This window comes from Ochlerotatus camptorhynchus, unplaced genomic scaffold, assembly GCF_037179485.1.
Source record: "Ochlerotatus camptorhynchus isolate MF236.1 unplaced genomic scaffold, CSIRO-AGI_Acam_v1.1 ptg001022l, whole genome shotgun sequence".
Lineage (NCBI taxonomy): Eukaryota > Metazoa > Arthropoda > Insecta > Diptera > Culicidae > Ochlerotatus > Ochlerotatus camptorhynchus.
The window spans coordinates 55,692-67,979 of NW_027041445.1; the positions used below are offsets into that span (position 1 = coordinate 55,692).

At 39.4% G+C, this 12,288-nt stretch overlaps 1 protein-coding gene across 1 annotated transcript; it reads right to left on the reverse strand.

Moving 5' to 3' along the window:
* Nucleotides 1-5,246: 5,246 nt before the first annotated feature.
* Nucleotides 5,247-10,917, reverse strand: LOC135715879 (uncharacterized). Its single transcript, XM_065238859.1, has 6 exons — nt 10,783-10,917; nt 10,531-10,718; nt 10,143-10,456; nt 9,872-10,090; nt 5,444-6,533; nt 5,247-5,382 (listed from the first exon to the last, which is right to left on the reverse strand). Exons 1-6 carry the CDS (start codon nt 10,844-10,846, stop codon nt 5,248-5,250), a joined length of 2,010 nt encoding a protein of 669 aa, XP_065094931.1. The 5' UTR covers nt 10,847-10,917; the 3' UTR covers nt 5,247.
* Nucleotides 10,918-12,288: the final 1,371 nt, after the last annotated feature.

The following is a 12,288-nucleotide window of genomic DNA, read 5'->3' on the forward strand; positions in this document are numbered from 1 at the left end:
GGGATACATGGGTGAAGTATTACCAATTTGCATTTAATACGACAGTGCATACTAGTACAAATAAGACGCCTTATGAACTTGTCTTTGGGAAAATATGTACATTACCATCGAATTTATCTGAACCTGACGCAATAGAACCAACATACAATTTGGAAGATTATTCGAAAATCCTAAAGTACAAACTACAATATTCTCAAAAAGAAGTGAGAGAGCGAATGTTGAAAGAGAAAGCAAAACGCGTAAAAGAATATAACAACGCAGCAGTAGAAAAGTTGTATAAACAAGGAGATCTAATTTTACTAAAGAATGAAGTTGGATCCAAAATTGATAAAATCTATTTGGGACCTTATAAAATCATAAAAGATAAAGGCCCAAATGTTGAAGTACAACTAGATAAGAACATCGATACAATACACAAATCACGTGTAAAACCTTTCTTTGTTAGTTAAATAAGAGAAGAATAGGATTAAATACATATGCCCTATAGGTTAGGGGCATGTGGTGGATAGATAGATTACTTACTTATTAAGAATTTATTAAACGAATATGACAAGAATTGTCTGTTATCTTAACTAAACATTACATTAATGATAAAATAGGTAAAGTTTCATATACGCTTTCATATGTACAAGAATTGTTAATTGGAAAACGGCAAGAATTGTCTGTTTTCTTCATTACTGCTTATATTCAGTATTATATATTCAGCATTTCATTTAAACTATACTTTACACGATAAGAATAAAACATAACATATTATAATAAAATAAGCAAACATTATATCCAAATCGAAACCCTTAGAACATTCATAGATTTAAAAAAATTATACTTAGATCATAAATTTTTAAATTTTATTAGATAGGGCGTGTGGTGGATACGGGCCTTTCTGTGTGCAAGATCAGCATAAAGCGCAATGATCCAAAGTTCGTAGAACGGACGATTATTGTTTATGCTGAGTGCAGCAAAAAGTGTCACGTAGGCACCGACCGCGATGTGACCGAAGCGAGGCCTCTGTACGATAGAATAAAAATAAAACACACTTTGATTTCAAACCTCCAAGCATCATGGTCTTATTGCACCGTCCTTCGGAAGATCCGGAACATCCGTAAAAGTGGATCATCCATAAAACTGTGAAAAACCCGTAGTTTTTTTTCGAAAACTCTTGGAGCTGCGATTTAAGATAGAATTTAGGGTCGTGACATAAACATGGATCCAGATGGCCATGGGAATGTCCTCCAAAAGATCCGGAACATCCGTAAATTTGTCATACTGTGAAACTGATCCTAGAGCTCTGCAGTTCTTTTTTAAACACTGTGATATAAGAAACCACTGGACAACATGTACGGATTTTCAGTATCTTCCGGAGGACGGTCCCATGGCTATCTAGGTACATGTTTATGTCACGACCACAAATTCATTCTTATATCACAGTTCCTAATGTTTTCAAAAGGGCGCTTTTGTACTCCACGAGCATAGTCACGGTCTCGTGACTGTATAGGACCACCGGTCTAATCAGCGTCTTGTAGATAGTCAACTTCGTGTGGCGGCGAATTTTATTCGACCGGAGCGTTCTCCGGAGTCCAAAGTAGGCACGATTCCCTGCCATTATGCGTTGACCACCTCGATTTCGTCACCGTCAATCTAAACTCGGGAGGCTAACATTGATTTCCCTAGAACCTCTTCCTCTCATGTATTTTGTGTTTGATGCGTTGATGACAAGTTCAATCCGCCTAGCTTCAGCCTTCCGTCTGATGTACGTTTCCGCCATCGTCTCAAAGTTCCGTGCCATGATGTCAATGTCATCGGCAAAGCCAAGAAGCTGGATGGACTTTCTGAAGATCGTGCCACTCGTGTCTATCCCAGCTCTTCTGATCACATCTTCTAACACGATGTTGAATAACAGACACGAAAGTCCATCACCTTGCCGTAACCCCCTTCGAGATTCAAAGGGACTAGAGAGTGTTCCCGATACTCGAACAACGCACATCACTCGATCCATCGTCGCCTTGACCAATCGCGTCAGTTTATACAGAAATCCATACTCGCGTATAGTCTGCCATAGCTGATCACGATCGATTGTGTCGTATGCGGATTTGAAATCGATGAACAAATGATGTGTAAGCAAGTTGTATTCGCGGCATTTCTGCAGAACCTGCTGAATCGCGAATATGAACCCATGAATCCCGCCTGGTATTGCCCTACAAACTCTTGCAAATGGTGACAGGCGGCGGCATATAATTTGGGAGAGTACCTTGTAGGCGGCGCTCAGCATTGTGATCGCGTGGTAGTTGCAGCAATCCAACTTGTCGCCATTTTTGTAGATTGGGCATACGACACCTTCCATCCACTCCTCCGGTAATATCTCCTCCTCCCAAATCTTGGCAATTACCCAGTGCTTTGTTGTTCTTCAGCCGACCGATCTCCTCCTCAACTTCTTGAAGACCAGGGGCCGGTAGCCTGTCGTCTTCTGCGCGTACTCCAAGATCTGTTGCCGTGCCACCTTTGTTTTCTACTGCATCACCGTTGAGGTACTCGTCATAGTACTGCTTACACCTCTCAATTTTATGGAGTGACCATTTTACGGATGTTTTTGATCTTCCGGACGACGGTCCCATGGCTATCTAGGTATATGTTTATGTCACGACCACAAATTCATTCTTATATCACAGTTCCTGATGTTTTTGAAAAAAAAAAACTGCGGAGCTCTAGGATCAGTTTCATTGATTGACTTCTTTTACGGACGTTCTGGACTTACCAGAGGATGGCCCCATGGCCATTTGGGTCCATGTTTATGTCATGACCCCAAATTCTTTCTTATATCGCAGTTCCACATGCTTTCGAAAAAACCGTTTGGCTTAATAATAGAATATTGTTATTTTTACAATAGTTGCAGTTGAAAAGTGGCTTATTAAAACAAAAAGAATCCTATTTTGAATTTATATGAATAAGTACTATTGAGCTCTAGGATCAGGTTCATGGATTGACCACTTTTACATATGCTACGGATTTTTCGAGGACCGTTCTGTTGTCTCCAGGATCCATGTATAGAAACCATGACTATATTCCGGTTAATTGTGAACATTTGTGTCCATTAATCTAAATTACAGGTCTTGCGCCACTTGCAAACCCTACAAACACACCTTTCCAAAAAATGTGTAACAACTCTTTTCGCATTTTAAAAAAGTAGACGACTCTTTTTTCAATCTTTTTACAATCAAAATTATCTACAAACCAAAAGAGTTCTAAAGGTACCAAAATTTTTGAAATTCATTAAGAAATGGCTAAGTTGAGCCATTACAAACTTGCCGTTACACGTTTTTCGGAGGCATCGTATTCGGAGTGTTAATATGTACAGCAATCAATTTTACGAATGTTCCGGATCTTCCGATGGGCCATCTGGTGACCACTCAGAGCTAATGACCAGCTAATATATCAACAATCACCATTTTGCCGCATCTTTTATAGATGCAGAAGAATAAACAAATGCTACGTGATCAAATTTACGGATTAAAATTTACGGATGTTTCAGATCTTCAGGTGGACCATATGGTGACCACTCTATCAAAAGTCACTATTTTACTACATTTCATATAGTTGCAGAGAAAAATCAAGGCATACTTTGATCAAAAATATACAATAATCAAGATTACGATTGTTCCGGGCTACCGGATGACCTTCCGGTGGTCATCAGGTATTTAGAGATTGTGTTTTGTTAAATTATTAATCAGCACTACCTAGCGACTTTTCTGCATCATCTTGTTATAGACTACTGAAACCTTCCCCCTCCACCCGATCACCTCCCGGAAATCCGGAATAAAACCGGAACCACTAGGCAATCTGTTCCAATTTGAAGTAGACCAAAATTTCGCATACTTTTGTACTTACTGCTTAAAATTTCAGCCAATTTCATGTTATGCCAAGTTATACACATACAAACTTTGTTGTTCGTATGCCTGTCCGTGGTGTTCATTTGAAACGTTAATAACTTTTCGGGGTTAACTCGGATTCACATCCGGTCTTCAGCCAAGATGTTCCCAATACTCAAGAGGTTCTAAATTCTGCACACTAAGAAAATCGACCAACTACAGCGCCACCTAGAGGCCCGAATGCTGGTTTGTTCCCCCATATACATATTTCTCGCGTAATATTTGAAAAGGATCTATCCTCGTTGATCGATTCTCTTCATCGAGGCGAACCAGCCTAAGGCTGAAAGCCTCCTAAATAAAGCTAAATTAATTCTCTTCATCGACTTTCTCTTTGGTTTACCACGGCAGCAGAAACAAATTTATCGCTAAGCTCGCAGCACAGTTCGACAGAAGATGATGTTAGCTAGCGCCTGAAACAACATACTGAATGGGAAATATATTTGCAGTCGGGTTATTCGCGAAAGAGAAAATCGATAGAATCGATCTCGTGTTGCGTGAGATTTGTCGATTTGTTTTCTCGGTTTGCTCGAGATTTGTCGATTTCTCCCATACAAACTTCAAGCCCAAACAACCATTCCAGGGGGTAGCGTTTGAAATTCCAGGATTGACCTGGTGCCCTAGTCAGGATACTTAAGTAAGTAAGTAAGTATGTTTTGGATTGTAATGGTTTTCTATGAGATATGTAAGATTTTGCATCGGCAGTGATTTTGTGTCAGCAGAGCTTATCAAAGGCCTCTAGGGCAACTTGAATCGATACACACCCCTAATAAATGAGCCCCATGCATGAACGATATCAGAAATGGAGCAAGGGTTTCACTTTTAGTCGGCATTATTGTTTGTTAGTGACTTGTTAGTCACTTTTTATGGTTGTTTTCTATGCGGGCCGACTTTTGTTGGCCTAAGAGCAATCGAGTAATCTAGAGTTAGTTCCACCTCATTTCCACCCTCCCCTCCCTTAGCCACTACTATGAACGGGAGTGGTCGTATAACTACAGTAATCCCTCCATTCATGTGGTTGGTGGTACCGTCCACTGTGCTGTCCTTCAACCAAATGAGCTAATTTTCTATAGATTACTAGTTTATGGATGACACTAATCACATACGAAAAATTAGCGGTGGATGGACTAAGGGATTACTGTATAACTCTGGTCAGAATTATCAATCTTCTTCGGATGGAGACGGGTTCATCGTAGTGGTTAACATTCATGCTTCGGATTGGGGCAAGTCACGAGTTTATGGTGTGATGGATAGATTTTAATAACATGTGATTTATTGGAATGAATTAAGGTAACAATAGTTTAAAATCACTGTAGAATATTCTCATTTAATTTTCATTGTCTTTGTCATCGTCATCCTCATCTTCATCTGCCGGTGTTCCGAATCGAGTTGAGATGGAAGCCAATCTCATCGCGGCTTTGAACCTGGCAGATGCCTTCTGTTTTGCAAGTTTCTTCTTCCACTGGAAAGGAAATAAAATGTGTAAATTAGCTGCCATGACAGACATGAGTGTACCTATTTACATTTGCATCACGTGAAGGTAGTTGCTTGAGGAATTCTTGCATTTCAGGTTTTTCCTGATCAGCAATAGCCAGCACGGAAATACAACCATCGACAGTGCCCAGGACCAGGCTTTTACCATCCGAGGTGCTCTTGATGGCCGTGAGTTCGGCTTGCATACGGTAATTGGCGATCATTTCAGTGTCGCTGGTACGGAATACTCTCAAAGTTTTTCTACCACTGTGGTAGTAAAGAACGTACTCGTCTGTGTCGGTAAACATACAAATCACCGTAAATACACCTTCAGCGACTTTGGGAATGAAAGTCTTCACTGTCGATCCTTTCTTGAGCTCTAGTAGTTCTAGGCCACCTCGTGATGGCGCATAAAGACCAAACTTGCCATCTTTGGTGCTTGTACCTCCCCATTTCGGAATAGAGCGGACATGTTTCCTAGTTTTAATGTCCATAATACTTCCCTTCTCATTGGTTATGACTGCCACCTGTGTGGGCTTGTGCGGAAGAGGAAGCAGAGAAACAACTTCTTTAATATTGCAACCTTTCAATGATATCTTGTGTTCGTGGGTGCCATTGGTCGCATTGTAAACCCAAACCGAGTCCTTGTTATTCTTATCCACTGAAGTACAAACTATATGCTGACCATCAGCTGTCACCACAGCACATCGGAATGGTAATCCTGGTACCAATCGAACGGGATATTCGAAATTGAAAATCGTTTGTCCATCCGGAATACTACGAATTTTGACTTGAGCCATTAGCTTTTGGTCATCACCGCCAGTCATTGAAGCCGATGCGCTCGTAGCATTCGGACAGGAAACGGCTAAAAATTTCTCTCCGTTATCCAAAAAGTTCAACTGCTGTATGCCCGGCTGAGAGTCCCGTGAAAGTACTTGTTCTGTCACTCTGTTCCATATGAGAATTTTTCCTGTTTCTGATGATACAATGTATCGTCCGTCCGGTGTGATCTCCGCGTGAGTTACAATAGCTCCCAAAGGACTGTCCGCTAGCTTGGACAGTAGCCGTCCGGTTCTTATTTCCCATACACCAACGCAGCATCTTGTGACGGTTACCGCCAGTTCACCATTTTCTGAAAGACTGTAAATTTACACCTTTTTATAGCGATCTTTCATGTAATGTGTACAGTAAGTTTTTTTTTCTACAATACCGTGTACTGCTTTATTATATTAGTTGTACAAAATTCCAGTATCTTCCTTCCATACCATATTAGCTCAGGTAGGGTGTCTAACGGCTTAGCAAACCCACCCTCCCCGTGCAAAATAATGTTAACAAAAAATAATAAAACGGAGCAGATTCGAACCGAACCATGGACGTTGAGATTAAGAGGTCCGTGTGTTGACTCGTCTTTCAACGCTTGTTATAATGAAATGGTTAAAGGCGTATAATATCTACCTCATGTAAGACAGAAATTCATTCATAAGTCACGCTTATGAAATTCATATGTGTCGTTCACAAGTCGAGCTTTATGAAATTTTTAAGTTTATTTGCCTCTGTGTACAATAACTTAAAAAGGCTTCATGTGATCTCACGCACAATCTTGTGCATCTGGTGAACTCTATACTACAGCTGTCAAACCCCTAACATTTAGCTTCTATCCAACATATCTTCGATTTTAAAACTTCTGGTTCTATGGGATTTGACGTTTTGGTTTAGAAAGTATTACGAAAGTCCTATACTTAATCAAGTTCCTTAGATTTGAGATTTCATTGTGAACTTATACTACTGATAATACTAAACGAAAAATCTAAATAATGTTGAAACGTTCAAATGTTCCTATAAGAACACAAAAAAAAATCAAAATGGTGCTAGTCTATCCAACTGGATTTAAATGCATACAATTTTGAAAACATAGGGGGAATATCCCTACTGTCGGCATTGAGTGGAACTAATATTGAGCCCATACATAAATTTCGAAGGAAAGCATTTTATACAAATTTTTCACTAGCAACCTATTATCTATTTGTATTATCCAGATGACGCATTGTGCTAAGAAAATTTTGTAAAACAGGAGGTTTTTATCTATAGGCTAACATTAGAGCCATTCCCCCTATTACTGTGTTCGTTCATCATCAACTGATACTGAGTAGCTAGAGCGTTACAGGCACGCATGATCAGCAGGAGACGAGTATGCAGAACGTTTGCGAGTTAAGGCTCTGAACCATTTGGTGTTTTTTTTTAAACTTTTGGTTAACATTTGACAGATGGAAAGTTATCGTTAAACTCTGCTATCCAACTGGGGGGGGGGACGTGCTGTCAAATCAGCCTACTGATCATTCTTGTATGAAACTGGTTCCAAACGTAAACAAACGCTGTAGGTTTCTTATGGCTTGTTTACGTTTGGAACCAGCTATGCGAGGTAGGCGACGATTGTTCGTATTTGACAGCCACCTCCCCCCCTTGCTATCCAAGCGTGGTTATTTCTGACAGACAAGAAGTAAAATTTTGACAATCGTGGTTGAGTTCTTCTCGAAAATCGATCGATCGACAGCACAGGGATTTTCGAACATAGAGAATAACTTTCGAAATGTCACTTTTAACCACGAGTTAAATTTAACTCTGCAAATGGTTCACAGCCTAAGTGTAGCACCCTGAGTGACGGATGTGATACGTCATTAGCCGAGTATGAGTACACACTAAGATTATTTTACAGATTTATGTAAAATTTTACCGAAATCTCAACAGCTGAACGTTCGGTAAACAATTTAACAGTTTTCCTGTAACTATTTACAGATATATGTGAAAAATTACAGGAAATCTGCGAAACTGTTTACCGAACGTTCAGCTGTTGAGATTTCGGTAAAATTTTACAGATTTCTGTAAAAATTTCTAAGTGTGTACCCTTAGTATTGTCGGTACAGTTGGAAACCGAAAAACCCCACTAGTTACTCCTGACACTTTGTATAACGTATAGAACGAGAGTAAAATCGATTGTCGTTTGTGGTCTTTTCTGTCATTCAAGTGTACCGATAATAAAATCTCAATTTGTTCGCAAACTTTCTCGAACGTGTCCTGCTCATAATGTGTGCTTTTCTTCTCAGTATCTTCACTCCAAATAACTAAACATATGATCAGGGATGGAACTTTTTCTTTACTTTTTAATATTGAATGCCAACGTTAAATCCATTTGAATTTTTAGTTAACACATCTTAAAATAGATAGTTTAGTGTTATTTAAATTCAAAATATCCGCACCGTAGAGCCACTCTGTGTTTTCAGTAAAGGTACACTTGAAAACGCTCTCGAGTAGCTTCAGTGTAAACAAAGAGTATGGCTCTACGGTGCGCATATTTTGAATTTTGATAGGGAGATTAATAGTACTAAATTATCTTTTTTAATATGGGTTGACTGAAAATTCAATTGGATTTAACGAAAGTATTCTATATTAAAAAGTAATGAAAAAGTCCCAAAAGAGCGATCCAACTTGTCTGTATTTCTGCGACTCACCTGAGAGCAGTCCACGATTAATCGGTGGATCGCGGCCCGTAATTTGAGAAACGCTGATGTAAGTAGGTCTAGTCCACGGGGATGTGGTCATTTTCCAGGTGTCGACATTTTATTTTCTCAAGGGACACACAAAACACACACATGCAGCAACAGCTGTAAGATACGCAACGCAAACGCAAAATGCATATGTGTTGTTGTTGTAGCTGTTATGGGCCATACAATTATGGTCCAGTTAAGAGTGTACTGTCATATTTGTCAAATCCCATAGTGAGAAAATTTGGGGTGACCCTCTTGGTCTAGTCCTTTTGAACTAAGCCTATGGTGCATTTCCAGACCAAATAGCAAATAAAAAATGGATTTCAGACTCGACCTTCTCCTATTTGTGTGAAACTTTGCATAATTGAGATGCTAGAAACTAATGATTTTTGCTTGTATTTTCATTTTTTATATTAATGAACATAAGTTAATCAACCTAGTAAAGTATCACGTATCAAATGCTAGTGACGGTTTAAAATGATATTCAAGTAGTTTGGAGATGGTAGTGAACAGTTTTATAAACCAGTTAATCAATGTTCAATATGATAATCCCGATCACAACAAATTTCTAGAAAGACGTCTAGATCTCGACGTTTCACGCAGTTTCATATCATTTGGCATGACACTTTTTTTTCGATATTCGAAATTTCATGTACCTTGGGTGATTTTTCGGTTAAAGAAAATTTAAACTATTAATTCGATGATCATTTTTTCCGTACTATCATTTATACGCTATTGTACTTTTCAGTTAAACTCTACAGTGATTAAAAAAATTACGCCAGTCCCTAGTTGAAACTTAATATCACAGATTTTCAAGCTACTGGTTTTGTAAATGGTGCGCAGTTTTCTGAAAAAATAACTTGCTGTACAGAACACTACTGTTTAACCCAATCTACTGTTTATATGTAACTGTTTATATGTATTATTGTTACAAACCTGATGCTGTCAATTTGCAGCTCATGTCTGTCAATCACGTGAACTTGTTCGAAAATATTGTTGATGTTCCAAATTTTAACCGACCTATCAATGCTGGATGTAATAACGCTGTTCCAAGTACCAATAGTCAGCGCTTCAAGTTGCATGATTCTTCCAAAATGCGCATCCAAGACCTTCATCAGTTGCTTCGTTTTGACGCACCAAACGTACAAATTTTTCCTAAAACCTAGAGTTGAGTACTTAAGCTTAAGAATAGCTATCGTTACCTTACCGCACCCCGGCCACCGCATAATCCACTTTGGAGCTGATCATAACGGAGTTTGATTGAGTCATCTTGGTGGAAATATTGCGTACGCCATGAGGTAATGCAAGATATATGGCTTCCTCAGAGATGGGTTCTTCCGTGTCAAAGTCCCAAACGACAAATCCGTTAGCTGTGCTAGCTAGCAAGAAACGATCGTTCTGATCCATCTTGAGCTGAAGTGCCATTTCCTTGACATCATTCTCATAGCGAGGCAAATCGCGCACATGATTCCATTCTGCCGTTTTATTTTCTTCGTTTTCTTCGTATTGGAATTCGCTAACCTTTTGATCGAATATTGATGATTATTTAATTTTGTAATTATATTTATGTTGTCGAGCAAGTTCTGCACAGCTACCTGGTAAAGATTTTCTAGGTAACAGCAGTACATTGTATTTCTATCTTTCTTCATAGTGATAACGCTGTGCATTGTTCTTGGTGGTATTTTCAATTCTTCTTTGCTAGTATACAGCATAAGCCTGGTATCGTTTATTGTTCCGGACCACAAAACTGCGAAGAAATCCGTGAAGGATGTAAACTCCATAACTGCAACATTAATGGAAGACTTTGTTCAACTCAAGCATTCAATGAGAAATCAAAGAAAGTTTACATAATAATTCCCACGCATCCGTTACATCCTCAATTTCCTGTTTCTCGATCAGCGTTCCTCGCATGTCGTAGTAGGCATAACGTAGTTTTGTATGTAAGAAAAGATTTTTGTTCAAAAGATATAAACCGGTAATTGGCTCATCCTCATTGAAGGGGTTGTCTATAATTGTGAATTCACTGGAGAGCATGTTCAGCAGCACGCTTTGACTGTTGTTTGTATACGCAGCCGCCCTGTTGAAAGAAAATAAAGGATATAAATAGGCTTAAAGACAAACTTTGAAATCGTGATCCTGCTCCCTCCAGCTTTTTCGATTCGTATTGATCGAACGAATTTGTTTACGGTCTGGATTTGCAGGAGAGCATAATAATTTGCATGGGAAAATATATGCAAGGCTGGTAGTGAGCCACTTTTTAGTGACATGTTCATTTTTTCAAGTCAGTCACTAATAGATTAAAAAGGTACTAAAGTAATTTTTTTTGTTATCAGTCACTATTTTCAACGTTTTTAGCGTAAATTTATTTCAAGATTGTTCAAATTTTCTTGCAATGTGTAGGTGTTGCCGTGCCCACTGTGCGTACGCAGACGTGAAGCTACCGTCCACTCCCTCGAACGATTAGCGCGAGAAACTGTCAAAACGAAAAAGCACCTGGTGCGCGATACAAGGAAAAAAAGTGAATTGATAACTTTGCTCTAAATACCCAGTAAAATCATTCCGTTTATATTCAATTAGTTCAAAATAACTTAGCATTAGTACCTACGGTAAGAATTGCCATATGAACTTGTGTAACTCGATATGTAATAAGCTTTTACGACAGGTTCTAGATGAGAGAAGTGCGGCAGAGAAAAACATAACCTTATTTTCGGATGAGCGAACACTGAAAATGTAAGTTCAAAAGTAAAACCTTAAAACAACTTTATTAACCTAATATGAAATAAATTTGCAGCTTTGAAGTTGCTCAGTCACCGCAACTATCGGAACAGTGTTTGTTTTACTCCCGCAACAAACTTCAAAGATTTTCAATTTCCCGAGTGGGATTGAAATCGAAATGCCGCTAGTATCGCCGGAGGATGAAAATCACTGCCAGAAGTGCGATAAACCCGACACTGCTGATAATATGGTCGGATGTGACGCTTGCGAAACTTGGGAACACTTCGGATGTGCCGGTGTATCGGATTCGATTGCCGATCCGAATCGGTCGTGGAGGTGCGAGAAATGCCGACCCACAGCATTAGCAGTAGCGGAGGAGGAGAAAGCTAGTTCTGCCGTTACGGCGTACACATCGGCGTCGAGCAAAAGGTCTCGACGGGCACAACTGCAGCTGGAGCTTCTGGAGCAACAGAACAAGCTGAAAATGAAGCGGCTAGAAGAGGAAGAAAAGTATTTGAAGGAAAAGTTCGACATATTGATGCAGCTGGAGGAAGAAGAAGACTTGGCTAGCAACAGAAGTAATGTGAGCGCGAAGTCGAAGCAGCAGAGGTTGGAAAAATGGTTGGAGGACGAGGCGA

What these genes read in the sequence shown, in the direction of transcription:
- LOC135715879 (XM_065238859.1), bottom strand. Translation starts at nt 10,846, where the DNA reads ATGCGAGGAACGCTGATCGAGAAACAGGAAATTGAGGATGTAACGGAT. An exon ending in GGATGCGTGGGAATTATTAT is followed by an intron (nt 10,719 to 10,782) that starts GTAAACTTTCTT and finishes TTAATGTTGCAG; the next exon opens with TTATGGAGTTTACATCCTTC. An exon ending in ACCTAGAAAATCTTTACCAG is followed by an intron (nt 10,457 to 10,530) that starts GTAGCTGTGCAG and finishes TTCGATCAAAAG; the next exon opens with GTTAGCGAATTCCAATACGA.